Source organism: Salvelinus namaycush, chromosome 3 (assembly GCF_016432855.1).
Source record: "Salvelinus namaycush isolate Seneca chromosome 3, SaNama_1.0, whole genome shotgun sequence".
Classification (NCBI taxonomy): Eukaryota; Metazoa; Chordata; class Actinopteri; order Salmoniformes; family Salmonidae; genus Salvelinus; species Salvelinus namaycush.
Window position 1 is genome coordinate 27,906,037 of NC_052309.1, and position 16,462 is coordinate 27,922,498.

The 16,462-nt window shown below is 39.6% G+C and overlaps 2 protein-coding genes across 2 annotated transcripts; one reads left to right on the forward strand and one right to left on the reverse strand.

Moving 5' to 3' along the window:
• Window positions 1–2,006: 2,006 nt before the first annotated feature.
• LOC120045169 (non-histone chromosomal protein HMG-14-like) lies at window positions 2,007–5,440 on the reverse strand. The gene is made up of 6 exons (XM_038990119.1): window positions 5,276–5,440; window positions 3,673–3,699; window positions 3,464–3,493; window positions 3,328–3,363; window positions 3,103–3,210; window positions 2,007–2,968 (listed from the first exon to the last, which is right to left on the reverse strand). The coding sequence occupies exons 1-6, from the start codon at window positions 5,291–5,293 to the stop codon at window positions 2,921–2,923; spliced, it is 267 nt and encodes an 88-aa protein (XP_038846047.1). The 5' UTR covers window positions 5,294–5,440; the 3' UTR covers window positions 2,007–2,920.
• A 454-nt stretch (window positions 5,441–5,894) lies between these two features.
• Window positions 5,895–16,109, forward strand: LOC120044308 (guided entry of tail-anchored proteins factor 1-like). Its single transcript, XM_038988919.1, has 5 exons — window positions 5,895–6,026; window positions 8,032–8,197; window positions 14,725–14,792; window positions 14,969–15,083; window positions 15,623–16,109. The coding sequence occupies exons 1-5, from the start codon at window positions 5,937–5,939 to the stop codon at window positions 15,694–15,696; spliced, it is 513 nt and encodes a 170-aa protein (XP_038844847.1). The 5' UTR covers window positions 5,895–5,936; the 3' UTR covers window positions 15,697–16,109.
• The last annotated feature ends 353 nt before the right edge of the window (window positions 16,110–16,462 follow it).

Sequence of the window (16,462 nt, forward strand, 5' to 3'; positions counted from 1 at the left end):
TGCAACCTTCCGGATACTAGTCCAAAGCTCTAACCACCTGCCTTACATTGCACTCCACGAGGAGCCTGCGTGGCAGGCTGACTACCTGTTACGCGAGGGCAGCAAGAAACCAAGGTATGCTGCTAGCTAGCATTAAACTTATCTTTTAAACAACAATCAATTATAACATAATCACTAGTTAACTACACATGGTTGATGTGTAGTTGATGTGTACTTCGACAAACGGGTGATGATTTAACAAGCGCATTTGAGAAAAAAGCACTGTCGTTGCACAAATGTACCTAACCATAAACATCAATGCCTTTCTTTAAAATCAATACACAAGTATATATTTTTAAACCTGCATATTTAGTTAATATTGCCTGCTAACATGAATTTCGGGGTGCGCGCTAATAGCGTTTCAAAAGTCACTCGCTCTGAGACTTGGAGTAGTTGTTCCCCTTGCTCTGCATGGGTAACGCTAGATGTGTTCCTGGTTCGAGCCCAGGTAGGAGCGAGGAGAGGGACGGAAGCTATACTGTTACACTGGCAATACTAAAGTGCCTATAAGAACATCCAATAGTCAAAGGTATATGAAATACAAATCGTATAGAGAGAAATAGTCCTAAAATTCCTATAATAACTACCACCTAAAACTTCTTACCTGGGAATATTGAAGACTCATGTTAAAAGGAACTACCAGCTTTCATATGTTCTCATGTTCTGAGCAAGGAAGTTAAAATAATATGAATTGCCGTATTAGGCATAACTCAATTTCTACCTTTTTAAGATACCAATATAAAATGTTTTCAGTATCCTGTTTTTTTGTTTTTCGGATCGTTTCAGTGCATGCATTCAACAACCTTTGGACGAAGGACTTCCACAGGGCCGCCATCTTCAAAGTTCATTCAAAAAGGCTATAATTCTGAACTGCGTTTGATTTAGTTTTTGTTTAAATTATTACCATTTTGTTAATCTTTTAAACTTTGATTGGTAGAAATATATTGCTCAGTTATCATTTGGCTCATCTAAACATCCTAAGGTCAACAGCCCCATAGTATTCACATTTCTCCCATGTAAATTTTGTAGCTACATTCACTCTGCCAAAACAGTACAGACACTCACCCTTCTAGATAACTTGAAACAGTCTAACCAGATCTGTGTCTTCAAGTCGCCCAGGCTAGCATCATTAGCCTGGTGTTGGTTTGACGTTGGATTTTTTTAAACGTTTAACTAGGCAAGTCAGTTAAGAACAAATTCATATTTTCAATGACAGGCTAGGAACAGTTGGTTAACTGCCTTGTTCAGGTGCAGAACAGATTTTTAATTTATCAACTCGGGGATTTGATCTTGCAACATTTCAGTTACTAGTCCTAAGCTCTAACCACTAGGCTACCTGCCAATAAATTACAATGTAAATATGACAATATTTTCATGTTGCACATTCTTTAGTTCTCATTAAATGCTTTCAATATTTAATTATACATTTCTACAATTTATAGTTTGTTTCTTGTCATTGAAATGTGGAGCTATTGACAATTTACTGATGGTCCCTTACTAGCCCCATAGCGATATCAAATGTCAAACCAAAGTGCAGCTGCGCTCCAAATGTATGGTTACTTGGGTGCTGCTGTGGAAAGGATTGAAATAAACCCAACCCGAGGAAGACTAACAGTAACCTTCATTCCGTTTTGGACGAGACTGACTTGATTACAAAAACGGTACTATTTAAGTTGTACTCAATTTTGACACTAGAATGTTTGACTCGGATGCCATAAAGGCTGTTTTCAAAACTAGACATTTCTTTTTAGGGGCAGATGCTCTTTAAATGTATTTTAGTTTTTCACATTGAGGACAGATACTAGCTGTTGCCATGTCAGTCTCAAAACTGACATGTTTTTCTTTAGCTAATGCAATATGTATTTGTGGACAATCAAAACTATCATATTTAAAATACTGTGTAGTATTTACACAATTGTTTGGATTCACATATCACTGTCTATTTGTCACACAATGAGTAAAGATCAAACGATTACAACCACATTTTTTATTGGCTTGTTTATACCAATCATGACACAGATACATCTATAAACAAAAAATACAAGAACTGTACACTTGTACTTGATACCTAAAACCCACATGAATATTGCTGGTTTGTGTATTTGACAGCTCAAGTGGATGTACAGTTTCTCAGCATCAAAAGGAACCATAGTCAACAGTATGTTTCACACTTATGTCATTAGCTTGGCTAAGAACACAATTCCATTTACAATGTACCATTACACACTGCATATAGAAAGTTTGAAAACCCTTTTAAAACAGCAGCTGTACACATTTATTGCAATGCTATCACAGAACAGAGACAAAACCAATTACACGCAATGCACAGGCCTGATAGGGAGGAACTCCAGTGCTAGGGAATAGGTTTATTAAGCAGAATGGTTAAGGGAAAAAAATGGCATGAGTACAATGGTTAACATACGGAACACAGCTTACAACATTCTAAAACATTTCTCATTATAAACAATAAAACTGTGTTGCCCCTTGAGTAATTCATCCCCACAATACAGGTTACAAATACCGTCCCTCATATAGCCTATGGAATGTTAGTCTCTCAGGCAAGCTCTGTTTTGACCGGATCCTGTAAACAACGTGCTTGCATGTTCTTGATGCAGCAACCTGGCCCATTCCCACCCCTTCCCCACGGCAAAAATAAAAACCTTTGACATTTACAATAACCGTAATTGTTCCGGAGATGTAAAAATGTAGGATGTGATGAAATCCGTCTCCAAATGTATTTTTTGTTCCATAAAAAAATGTTTCTACAATCAAACTACTAAAAAAACTTGCATTTAGAAAATAGTCAATAAAAATATTCCCCTGAATTGTACAAGAAAAAGAGGAATAGGGAGCAGTGATAAAAGATGTGGTTTGAGAGATGTTATTCTGCCGCATCTTCTTTCTGTTCAGGTTCTTCTGTGGCTGGTTCCTGAAAATCAAACATAAATAAATTTAAAAAATAAATAAATAGAGAGCACCATATCCTCTTGCCATATCATCAATTGGATTGTGTTTTCATTTATCTGTAAGAGGAAATACCTACATATCCCATCAGCCCCTTACCTCTTCCTCAGCTTTGGCTTCTCCATTCTCTGCAGGCACCTCCTTCTCCTCAGGCGCAGCCTTCTTCACCTCCTTAGCCTTCTTGGGCTTAGGTACTGCCTTCTCCTTCTGTGTATGTATGCATATATGTATATGTATATATGCACACAATACCTTAAGTCCTTTACTGCACTTAATTTACTATTAAATGTACATTCAACATGGTTAATGTCAGCACTTCCTCACCTTTGGCTTGGGCTCTGCCTTTGGAGGGGCTGGTTTCTGCAATTAAAGGCATTTTAGCATGTGATTCTTAGCTGAAATTCTTGTTTTTGGGTGCAACTTAAATGTAAGTGTCTACAAAGGTGTGTAATATACTCACGTTTACCAATCTCTCAGATCTCCTCTTGGGCTGCAAAATATTTCAAAAGAAAATACCAATTGTTTAATAAAAATGGGAGCAGATTTTGACATGGTTAATGCTGACCCCTGGTGGCAAAGCAATGGAATTGTACTCAACATTTAAAAACTTAAAGAACCAGTGCCTTGATAACATACAAATAAAATAAATTTGAGTAATACGTTACTCACCTCTGCTGCCTCAGCATCAGCGTTTGCCTGTGATAAAAGGAGAGATGAATGTTAGTGACAACTCAGCAGGGCAACCGTGTTTAGTGGGTTTTACTGGGGGAGGGGCAATTTAAATGCCATTAGTATTAGAGAAATTGTATAATATCTACCTCACTTGCTTTGGCAATGTTAACATATACTTCCCATGTCAATAAAGCCCCTTGAATTGAACGTGTAATCAAAAGTGGGCCTAAGGAGGCAACAGTGTTATGGTCACTGTCATATATCTGCTTGTTTGTTCCACTTACATCATCCATAAACTACCTAATACAAATACAGTAAATACATGTCAACTTGCTTCAGTCATTTAAGTAAGGTACCAATTGACTTGCCAATGATTATTACCCTGGGAAGAACTCAATTGCGTGCCCCTGGTCTCCTTCTCAAACACCATTGGATGGAAAAAGCCCTTCTGACCTTTTCCTCCAATGGGTTTAGAGAAGTAGACCGGACGCGAGGAGTATGCAGTTGACATTTTCTCCATGCTGCTTGGGCTCGCTACAGAGGGGAATACCGACTCCTCCTCCCAACGCATTCATTCGTGATAAATGGACATTTGCCAAGCAACATGACTGTCCTCCTCTTCGCAGACCAGCCAGTCTACTTTGCGTTCCCGCCATTCATTCGAATTTCGAACTCTCCGAGATCCTCAGCGACTCTCAATGGTTACAGAATCTACTAAAATCCCCAGCAACAAGAGCGGAGCTGTGATGTCGATGAATCGCCATTGCATAACTCAGAATTGTCTCGAGCCAACAACAAAATGAAGGGCACACGTAAATAAAATCAAACCACACAAACATTCTACACAATGCAGTGTGGCATGCGTGAACCTTTAAGCAGATTACGTTGTAACTATGAATTTTGATATTGCAGAGCAAGAAAAACGTCGTAAATGTTTGTCTTCCTCACAAGGGCAGCCATGACACACGACTTTGTGCCCTTTTGGAAGATCCCTAGAAGCAGTCTTCTGCATATACATACCATACCGAGCGTTGAACATATATCCCAAAAAATGAAGTTATTTGAATGGTATTGCACTAAAGGATACATATCTAAAAGATACACGGAATGCAATTAAAATTCAATGTTATACAATAAGCGCAGTCCTATTTGCCAAAAAAAGATTGTCACCAACTTTATTTCTGCAGAATGGCCATCATAGCTAACTCCCTACACCTCTTTGTCTGGCATTCAGTAAATGTCATTTTTAAACAACCACCATGGAAAAAAAAGGTGACAAACCCTCCAATTTACAAGAGTGGATAAGGTAAATATAAAACACCAAGTATTTAACCAGTCTTAATTTCCGAAGAGTAAAATGACAGCGTGAAAGAGATAAGACGAAGAAAACCCGCCACTTCGCAAATCAAAACAGAGTGATACATTTTAAAACTCCTGACTGCACACAACAGCAGTAACAATGTTGCAGCGAAGCGGACCAAAACAACTTGCATTTGCGGCTACATTTCAACAATTGTACGTGCAAAAATAAATGCATTTCATGCAATTGTGTTTTTATCTATCAAATGACACACAATCAATACAAAAATATTATACTTACTTTGCTCCTTTTAGGCATGGCTGTTTTGCGTATTTGTTAAAAGAAAAAAAGAGGGCAATGTTCCAAAACGGAGCAAGAAAAATACTGTTCGGTATAAGATTCAAACAGTACGTTCTATTACAGCGTAGCGAGACGTTAATGTTCCATTGGAACAAAACTAGCTCAAACCGGATTGGATTCCACCCCCCCTATTCAATTCATTACAGCGCTAACCTGACGGACAAGCCACTCTCCGCCCCTGGCCATTGATTGGCTTTAGGAGTCGTCAACACATTTTCAAATCATAGCGAGATACCTGTGTGGATATCTTTACATGCCAATCAGATCTATATTTATTTGCCTTTCGACGAGGGGTGGGAAACCACGACACCCACTCCTTATACTGTTTTGCTCATACCCTTTATGGCAAAATGTTGGTTAAAACGTTAAGCTCCACATATGGAGAGATTCCCTACACACAATACCCCATATTACCAGAATACAAAGTAACAATGCAGTATTTTGATACACGTAGGATTTTGGGAGAAAATAAATAAAACAGGCCAACGTCACTAGGCAAAAATACAAAATTATCTTTTTTTTTTTTTTTTTATATACACCGCGTAGAAAGACAAGGGGGTGTGCTTCCCTAGCGACGGCTATTGTAAATAATCAAAGGAAAATGGCGACTGTGTACGTCTGGTTGTTGGTCTTAGGGTCTGTGGTCTTGTGCAACCTCGTCAAAATGTTGTTACCTTCAATTTCCTCCTATGTGAGTATGCCATTCATGTGGTAACATTGTGTAGAAATTGTAGCCCAGTTGTACCGGTAAATGTGTGTTCAAACTTTTAAGTTGCGCCGGCATGTTTATCCGTAACATTTTAGCACAGAGACATGACATGACGTTCGTTCTACTGGGAGGGATTGACAAAGACCCGCCGGCAGTTAATGGCTGGTTGTGACTGTTCATCTCCCTCTCACCAAAACGATGTAATCTGCCCTATGAATTTATTTGACTTGATCCTCCCTTGCTCTTTTTTAGCACCATAGGCGTTTTTAGTCTAAGACATTTCCGTGATACAACGGTAAATGCCAGATTTGGGTATGTAGTACATTTGAGTTTGAAATCTGGAAAACAACATCACGTGTATAATGGAGTCTAGCTGTGCATATCTCATGGGTTTAGTGCTATGGAAAAGTGATATTGATTCAAATGAGTTTTTTTTTCTTCTTCCATAAGCAACATTTAAACTAATGTAAAATCTTGTCAGATCCTTAAACACCAAATCCCGTGTTGACCACATAGTAGGCCACAGTAGCAGATAGTGTAGTCACGATACCAGCATTTTGACTTCAAGTTTAATATATACTTGACACTCGATACCTTAACAACAAAACAAGAATGCATATTAGCTAAAGTAATCGAATGGCGCTTGATCCAGACAGATAAATTCAGCTACTGCTCTGTTCAATTATTGGGCATCTATTGAGCTCAATATCAAATCAACTTGTATTGGTCACTGTACACATATTTAGCAGATGTTATTGCGGGTGTAGCGAAATGCTTGAAATCATTATGTTAGAATTGTTTTACATCAAAGTTTTTCTGAGACAGCCATGTATGCATGCATTCATTAATACATTATACAATACGTTTGACTTTGTTTTTACCAATATAAATACATAACAACATAATGGTATTTGAATTGTACATCTCTTGATAAACTGGGTAAATTAAGATGTAGTTTAGGGCCTATCCACAATACAAGTGAATGCATATTCAGTAGGAGTGTGTGCATGCATTAAGTTATTGAGCTTGTTTTGGCTGATTTCATAGGGCTACAGGTGACATACAATCTGTTTCCCTTACATTTGGGACTTATTTGTTGTACTGATCAACATTTACTTAGAAGTAGCTTCTTTGATAAAAATGTGCTCTGTTGCTTTAATCATTAATGACGTCATTCAAAAGGCAAGAGGGGAGCGGCCCATCAGAGCAGCAGAGGCTATAGATAATCTTTGGGAGAGATTTGAGAGAGAGACCGAGACCAAATAAATAAGTGAATGAATACATTTTTTGGAGGCAATCAGCTTTGAAATCAGCATATTTTGTGTTATGGTTTGCATAATATCACAAAGTACTGATGTTAGCTTTAGCTGTCAGCTAGCAAGGAAAGTTAGCCTTCAAAGCTTGAAGCTACTGTATCTTTTTGCGTTGTAAAGTGTTCTAGCCTGTATGGACATTGTTTTCTGAACAGTTATGAACAGTTTAAACATTTCTACATGCTGTGTCACATTATTCAAGTGTGTTAACTTCGGTGCAACATGATGGTTGAGCTAACAGAATGCAGCCCAGACTCCCAGTGCAGGCTTTTTACAGAAGTACCGAAAGTAACAACAATTCCAGTATGAACCGTTTTTCATGGTCTAATATAAAAAAAAGTACATATGTTTCGATTTATCGTGCAACACTAATAGCAAATAGAATACTGTCAATACACAAGTATGTTGCCATCAAATCAATAACTTTAGAAACCACATGAATCCCTCTTAATCAGCCATGGATTAGTGCTAATTCCTGCATTTATTTTGTGCTAACACCCTGCAGTTTGATAACATAATTATCTGTGATGATACCTTACTGCATAGTTCACTTTTAAGCAGGCTACCCCAGCCAGTCACTGCCCAGTAGTTAAGTGAATCAGAATGCACCTTGTGTATAACATGCTTAGAAACCATTAGATTTATATTTTGGGCTGTATTTTCTTCTATTGAAGCTGTCCAAAGTTTTCCAGAAGAATGTGGAAGATGAGATGGAGATGAGGGCAGCGATTCAGGCCATGAAGAAGGAGCTTTCTTCCATCAACATGATGGATGAGTTCGCCAGGTACGCACGGCTCGAGCGCAAGATCAACAAGATGACGGACAAGTTGAAGACTTATGGTAATAGTGGACGGCATTCTGTCTCTACCCCTCTCAACGCTATGATCGTTTATGTACATGTTCTAGAAATGTCACACCAAAAGGCCTCACACAACACCTTATTCAACATAACCAATATAGTTTATTATCTACAGTCAACACAGACAAGTATGCATTGTTCCCCAAACTTTTAGATTTTCACAAAATTCAACACTATTAATATAATGAGACATGGCGGCGGTATTGCGCAAGTTATGAATATCACCAATTGTTTCTCTCCCCTCAGCTGATTTAGTAGATGGGAAAACTCTAATAACCAATTTGCTCCATGTCTCTATTGGGGACTAGGCACATGTACACTGAGTGAACAAAACATTAACAACACCTTCCTAATATTGAGTTGCCCTCAGAACAGCCTCAAGTTGTCGTGGCATGGACTCTACAAGCTTTCAAACCTTCCACAGGGATGATGACTCCAATGCTTCCCACAGTTGTGTCAAGTTGCCGTTCTTGACACAAACCGGTGCGCCTGGCACCTACTACAATACCCCGTTCAAAGGCACTTAAACATTTTGTCTAGCCCCCTCTGAATGGCGCCAATAGACATGGAAGCTCTGCTAGCATCTAAGCAACTTTCCAGTATTTCATTTTTTTAGTGTGATATTTCTTACATTATTAGCCCAGAACGTTTTTTTTTTGTGTTATTACTTACAGCCGGAAATAACTTTTGGATATCAAAGCAGCGGTAACTCACCCGCATTACGACCAGAAATACGACTTTCCAGAATTGGATCCTTTGATCATACCCCCCAGGGCAATTGAACTTATTCCAGAGGCTGCTCCAAGACTCCGCTGGCGGAGAAGAGGTATTCGGAGTGGACTTATAGTCCAACTCAGGAGGCGTGTACACCATCCACCGCTTCCGAGTATATAACTCGGTAATGTTCAGTCCCTGGACAATAAAGTAGATGAGAAGGTGAAAAGCTTCTGAAATGGTCCACCCACACAGACAGTGTGGTGAAGAGGACGCAATAGCGCCTCTTCAACCCCCAGGAGGCTGAAGTAATTCGGCTTGGCCCCTAAGACCCTCACCAACTTTTACAGATGCACAATTGAGAGCATCCTGTCGGGCTGTATCACCTCCTGGTACGGCAACTACACCGCCCCCGCAACCGCAGGGCTCTCTAGAGGGTGGTACGGTCTGCCCTCCAGGAGACCTACAGCACCCGATGTCACAGGAAGGCCAAAAAGATAATCAAGGACATAAACCACCCGATCCACTGCCTGTTCAACCCGCTTTCATCCAGAAGGCGAGGTCAGTACAAGTATATCAAAGCTGGGACCGAGAGACTAAAAAACAGCATCTATCTCAAGGCCATCCGAATGTTAAATAGCCATCACTAGCCGGCTACTAGCACGGTCACTCAACCCTGCACCTCCTCTATAAATATAGACATGGAATCACTGGTCACTTTTTAATAATGGAACATTAGTCACTTTAATCATTTTTACATACTCTTTTACTAATTTCATATGTATATACTGTATTCCAATAAAACAGTAAGGCACGAGGGGGTGTGGTATATGGCCAATATACCACTGCTAAGAGCTGTTCTTACGCACGACGCATTGCGGAGTGCCTGGACACAGCCTTTAGCCATGGTATATTGGCCATGTACCACAAACCCTGGAGGTGCCTTATTGCAATTATAAATGGGTTACCAATGAAATTGGAGCAGTAAAAATAAATGTTTTGTCATACCAATTGTATACGGTCTGATATACCACAGTTGTCAGCCAATCAGCATTCAGGGCTCGAAGCACCCAGTTTGTAATGTATTTTAGTCAATGCCACTCTGACATTGCTCGTCCTAATATTTATATATTTCTTAATTCCATTCTTTTACTTTTAGATTTGTGTGAATTGTTAGATATTACTGCACTGTTGGAGCTAGGATCACAAGCAATTCGCTACACCCGCAATAACATCTGCTAAATATGTGTATGTGATCAATAAAATTAGATTTGACATACACAATCCGTGTCTCAAGGCTTAAAAATCCTTCTTTACCCGGTCTCCTCCCCTTCATCTACACTGATGTGAAGTGGATTTAACAAGTGACATCAATAAGGGATCATAGACTGACCATGTGAATCCAGGTTAAAGCTATGTCATGGAAAGAGCAGGTGTTCTTAATGTTTTGTACACTTCGTGTATGTTAAGAGGAAGGGTAATAGCTGAGTGTTTATTTGGGGGGGCATCTGCACAGCTGCAGCCTGTTGCCATCAGCCTTCTCTCAACTCACTCACCTTTTTTACATTTTCCCGCTATAATCTCTGGAGCCCCTGACAGTAACAGAGATGGAAAGGAAAGAGGCTCCATTTCAAGAACGTGCCATTCAGCAGCACACAACTTCCACAAACCACAGTGGTGACCAAATACAGGGCCGTTATTCAGTCCAAAAGAAACTGATAAAGTGCCTTCAGAAAGTATTCACACCCCTTGACTTTTTCCACATTTTGTTTTTACAAAGTAGGATTAAAATGGATTTAATTGTTATTTATTGTCAATGATCTACACAAAATACCATTCAGCAGCACACCACTTCCACAAGCCACAAAAATAAATAGTGGAAAAATGAAATACTAATATATTTTCATTAGATAAGTATTCAACTCTGCTGTTAGATGTTAGAATCACCTTTTGCCAGCGATTTAAAGCTAAGTCTTTCTTGGTAAGTCTCTAAGAGCTTTGCAAACCTGGATTGTACAATATTTGCTCTTTTTTTTTTTAGATTCAAGCTCTGTCAAGTTGGGTGTTGATCATTGCTAGATAGTCATTTTCAAGTTTTGCCATAGATTTTCAAGACGCTTTTAAAGTCAAAACTGTAACTAAGCCAGGAACATTCAATGTTGTCTTGGTAAGTAACTCCAGTGTATATTTGGCTTTACGTTTTAGGGTATTGTCCTGCTGGAAGGTGGATTTGTCTCCCAGTACCTGTTGAAAAGCAGACTGAACCAGGTTTTGTTTCAGGACTTTGCCTGTGCTTAGCTCTGTTCCTTTTCTTTTTATCCTAAAAAACTCCATAGTCTTTGCCGATGACAAGCAAATAAAATGATGCAGCCACCACCGTGCTTGAAAATATGAAGAGTGGTACTCAGTGATGCGTTTTGTTGGATTTGCCCCAAGCATAATGCTTTGTATTCAGGACAAAAAGTTAATTTCTTTCCCACATTTTTTTGCAGTATGTGTAACCTTTATTTAACCAGGTAGGCAACTTGAGAACAAGTTCTCATTTACAATTGCGACCTGGCCAAGATAAAGCAAAGCAGTTCGACACATACAACAACACAGAGTTACACATGGAGTAAAACAAACATACAGTCAATAATACAGTAGAAAAATAAGTCTATATACAATGTGAGCAAATGAGGTGAGATAAGGGAGGTAAAGGCAAAAAAAGGCCATGGTGGCGAAGTAAATACAATATAGCAAGTAAAACACTGGAATGGTAGATTTGCAGTGGAAGAATGTGCAAAGTAGAAATAGAAATAATGGGGTGCAAAGGAGCAAAATAAATAAATACAGTAGGGGAAGAGGTAGTTGTTTGGGCTAAATTATAGATGGGCTATGTACAGGTGCAGTAATCTGTGAGCTGCTCTGACAGCTGGTGCTTAAAGCTAGTGAGGGAGATAAGTGTTTCCAGTTTCAGAGATTTTTGTAGTTCGTTCCAGTCATTGGCAGCAGAGAACTGGAAGGAGAGGCGGCCAAAGGAGGAATTGGCTTTGGGGATGACCAGAGAGATATACATGCTGGAGCGTGTGCTACAGGTGGGGACTTTACCTAGCAGGGTCTTGTAGATGACCTGGAGCCAGTGGGTTTGGCGACGAGTATGAAGCGAGGGCCAGCCAACGAGAGCATACAGGTCGCAGTGGTGGGTAGTATATGGGGCTTTGGTGACAAAATGGATGGCACTGTGATATACTGCATCCAATTTATTGAGTAGGGTATTGGAGGCTATTTTGTAAAGACATCGCCAAAGTCGAGGATCGGTAGGATGGTCAGTTTTACGAGGGTATGTTTGGCAGCATGAGTGAAGGATGCTTTGTTTCGAAATAGGAAGCCAATTCTAGATTTAACTTTGGATTGGATATGTTTGATGTGAGTCTGGAAGGAGAGTTTACAGTCTAACCAGACACCTAGGTATTTGTAGTTGTCCACATATTCTAAGTCAGAACCGTCCAGAGTAGTGATGCTGGACGGGCGGGCAGGTGCAGGCAGCGATCGGTTGAAGAGCATGCACTTAGTTTTACTTATATTTAAGAGCAGTTGGAGGCCACGGAAGGAGAGTTGTATGGCATTGAAGCTCATCTGGAGGGTTGTTAACAGTGTCCAAAGAAGGGCCAGAAGTATACAGAATGGTGTCGTCTGCGTAGAGGTGGATCAGAGACTCGCCAGCAGCAAGAGCGACCATTGATCATTGATGTATACAGAGAAGAGAGTTGGCCCAAGAATTGAACCCTGTGGCACCCCCATAGAGACTGCCAGAGGCCCGGACAACAGGCCCTCCGATTTGACACACTGAACTTTATCAGAGAAGTAGTTGGTGAACCAGGCGAGGCAATCATTTGAGAAACCAAGGCTATTGAGTCTGCCGATGAGGATGTGATGATTGACAGAGTCAAAAGCCTTGGCCAGGTCAATGAATACGGCTGCACAGTATTGTTTCTTATTTTTATTTCTTATTTGTTTCTTATTTATTCTTAACTGACTTGCCTAGTTAAATAAAGGTGAAATAAAAAAAAAATATTATTCGAAAAAAAGAACAAATTCTTATTTACAATGACAGTCTACCCCGGCCAAACCCGGACAACGCTGGGCCAATTGTGCGCCGCCCTATGGGACTCCCAATCACGGCCGGATGTAATGCAGCCTGGATTCGAACCAGGACTGCAGTGACGCTTCTCGCTGTGCCACTCGGGAGCCCTGTAGTGCCTTATTGCAAACAGGATGCATGTTTTGGAATATTGGAATTCTTTTCACGCTGTCATTTAGGTTATTATTGTGGACTAACTACTATGTTGTTGATCCATCCTCAGTTTTCTCCTGTCACAGCCATTCAACTCTTAACTGGTTTAAAATCACCATTGGCCTCATGGTGAAATCCCTGTGCAGTTTCCTTCCTCTTTGTCAACTGAGTTAGGAAGGATGCCTGTATCTTTGTAATGACTGGGTGTATTGATACACCATCCAAAGTGTAATTAATAACTTCAGAGATGCGGTAGTCATTAATGTTAAACACCTTTTATTGCACATAGTACATGCAACTTATTATGTGACTTGTTAAGCACATTTGTACTCGTGAAGTTATTTAGGCATGCCATAACAAAGGGGTTGAATACTTATTATTATTAACTCAAGACATTTCAGAGTTTCATTTTTTATTAATTTGTAAACATTTCTATAAACATCATTCCACTTTGACATTATGGGGTATTGTTTGTAGATCAGTGACATAACATCTAAATGTAATCCATTCTAAATTCAGGCTGTAACACATCAATGAGGGGGGGGGGGGGGGGGGGGGGGGGGGGGGAGGAGCCTAGGGGTGTAAATACTTTTTGAAGGCACTGTATATACTCGTAGAGGCCATTTTAAGTAGTTCGTACTACACTCCATAGACATTTATTTTAAGGGTAGAATGTGCTGTATTGGCTGCATATTCCTGTTCTCACTGGAGTCACAGTAACTCTACCACACCTCCTATCATTTCAAATTCATAGTCCAAGGACAATGGCACAGGGAAATAATGTTTAGTAGAAATTTTCATATCTTTAGGGTAGTTGGCTCAAGTGATTAGGTGAATGCAGCTATCGGTATGAATCCATGAGGGCTTTGAATTAGAAATCTCCCATAATCCTCAGGGTGGAGCTGGTGGAGGATGAATGAAGACAAAGATGACCTTGACGTCAGACACTTCCAGTGGCTTGACCAAAGCTTCTTTGGGGAGGGGCAACACTTCTGCTGACCTCTCTGTCACTGTCTCGCTCAACTCCTAACCAGCTGTTGTACAGTCTCACCTGCTAGCCTTAAAGACAGTTTGGAACAGTTCGTGTATATATATATTATGACTATAGTTTTGGTCTTCGGCAAGGGTTTTCTCGGCTGTTCGTGCACACAAATGTTTCTAGTGGCAAGCCGAAGTTGGTAGCTGAAGTCTATGCCCCTTCGTCGGTGATTGGTCAACAGTAGGGATTCTTCAATGAAGTGTTTGTTGTCATTCATCGAGAGACTAATCGGTTTCACCGACTTCGCTTTGCCTCAAGAAATGCTTTTGTGTGCACGAACAGCCGAAGAAACCCCTGCCAAAGACCAAAACATCACAAAATGCCATCATAATATATGCACAAACTGTTCCAAACTGTTTTGGATGGGAAGCCTGCGGACACCTTTACAGTCCCATTGTGACAAATTGTCTCCATGTGGGGAAACCACACCCAGTCGTCAGTTTGTTGTCTGAAGTTTGTATTTTCCTTTCTTCCCTCAGTTAAATCCAGAACTGGTCAGCAGACCAAAATCAAATGGGTCGTCAACATAGTGTACTATATTCTGCAGGTAAGTGAAGTAGAGCAGATTAATTTTTTATTTTTATATTTTACATTTATTGGTATATTTTCATAGTAGCTAGGATTATTTCACAATCTTGCAATAGGAAACTATGCAAATATTTAATAGAGATTTGGGACTGGGGATGATGACTGATTTCCCCCCCCCCCCCCTGTCTCTCCAAGGCTGTGCTGATGATTTCTCTGATCTGGAAATACTATGTTGACCCAGTGACGGTCTTGCCCAGTAAGTGGATTTCTCCTCTAGAGCGAATGGTGGCCTTCCCATCTGGAGTAGCAGGTAAAACAGATTACAGCGCCTGCCCTGAGAGGGGCTCTAACACCACACAGGGATATTTCAGGATAACAGAACTTACTGTATAGTGTATAGCCTACACTACTTTGCACCTGTAGCTTCCTTTAGGTATGCAGATAGCTCTACTGTTTATATAACTGAACAGTAATGGAGGTAAATGAGGATTGTATTACTGCTATTCAATCCATTCAACTCAATGTCTGTTTTGTTTTAAAGCTCAAAGAGAGCAGAATGAATACCAGTTCCCTCATCTTTAAAGAGTAATTTTTGAGCAGATGTTTCCTCAGCTCTATTTAAACCCAAAAGTCTGTTTCTCTAAGAACAGTAATACCTATAGATCACTTCTAAATCCCTGCATGTGGATTTGTCACATTTTTATGATTTTAAATTGTTTGGCTTGATCTGTGATTGAGAATCTTGATCGTTTACACTTTTAAATGAGGTTAGATGACATTGATCTGGATCTGGATCTAAACGGTAATATAATGATTATTCATTCACCTGCTCTTGTGCCTGTGTTTCAGGTGGTGTTGGAATCACATGCTGGCTCGTTGTTTGTAACAGGGTAGTGGCTATAATTCTCCAAGCGGTGGCTTGACAGCCTGAACTTTACTGTCTACTGTGAGACCAAATTATGCAATTGTTGTTACCTTTGTTGCTATTTCGTTCAATTTAATGAGAAGGTTTGTAAATATTTTTCATACACTGGCCTTGATATTTAAATGTTTTATGTTGAGACTGTTTCTTTTATTTTGATAAACCAGCAGGGTTGTTTTGTTGCATTTTCTTTCTTTACAAATCCATTCCTCTTCATGAAACTAGTGTGAAAAATTGTGGCTTAATACTTTGGTTACAATTTGTTTGTTTTCTGAAGGATTCAAGCCATATCATTATTTTACCTACATGACAGTGTTCTGCTTTCCATTTGTGTTTGTTGGTTGCCTACTTTTCTAACCCTCTTCCAGAATTCTTCTTCTAGTTGACATATCAATAAAAACATGCCAAACATTATTTGTGCCTGGATTTATAAGTTAAGACATACATGATAAATGTCACGGAAGTTTAAGGCTGTTATAGAAAGTGCAAGGTCAACCTCTAGCTAGTCTATTGTAAATTAGATGCCGATCGGAAAGTGAATCAAAAGTCACGCGGTAGGCCTACACAAAATATACTTTAAAGAAAAGTGTTTCTACATTGAACAAAAATATAAATGCAACAATTTCAAAGATTTGGCTGAGTTACAGTTCATAAACTCAGCAAAAAAAAGAAACGTCCCTTTTTCAGGACCCTGTCTTTCAAAGATAATTTGTAAAAATCCTAGTAACTTCACAGATCTTCATTGTAAAGGGTTTAAACACTGTTTC

Bases quoted from the DNA above. Each gene is read 5' to 3' on its own strand.
- LOC120045169 (XM_038990119.1), bottom strand. The intron at 3,494-3,672 runs GTGAGTAACGTA...AATATTTTGCAG, and splicing joins CTGATGCTGAGGCAGCAGAG to CCCAAGAGGAGATCTGAGAG. The intron at 2,969-3,102 runs GTAAGGGGCTGA...TTTGATTTTCAG, and splicing joins AAGCCAAAGCTGAGGAAGAG to GAACCAGCCACAGAAGAACC.
- LOC120044308 (XM_038988919.1), top strand. From the start codon at position 5,937: ATGGCGACTGTGTACGTCTGGTTGTTGGTCTTAGGGTCTGTGGTCTTG. The intron at 6,027-8,031 runs GTGAGTATGCCA...CTTCTATTGAAG, and splicing joins TACCTTCAATTTCCTCCTAT to CTGTCCAAAGTTTTCCAGAA. The intron at 14,793-14,968 runs GTAAGTGAAGTA...TGTCTCTCCAAG, and splicing joins TAGTGTACTATATTCTGCAG to GCTGTGCTGATGATTTCTCT.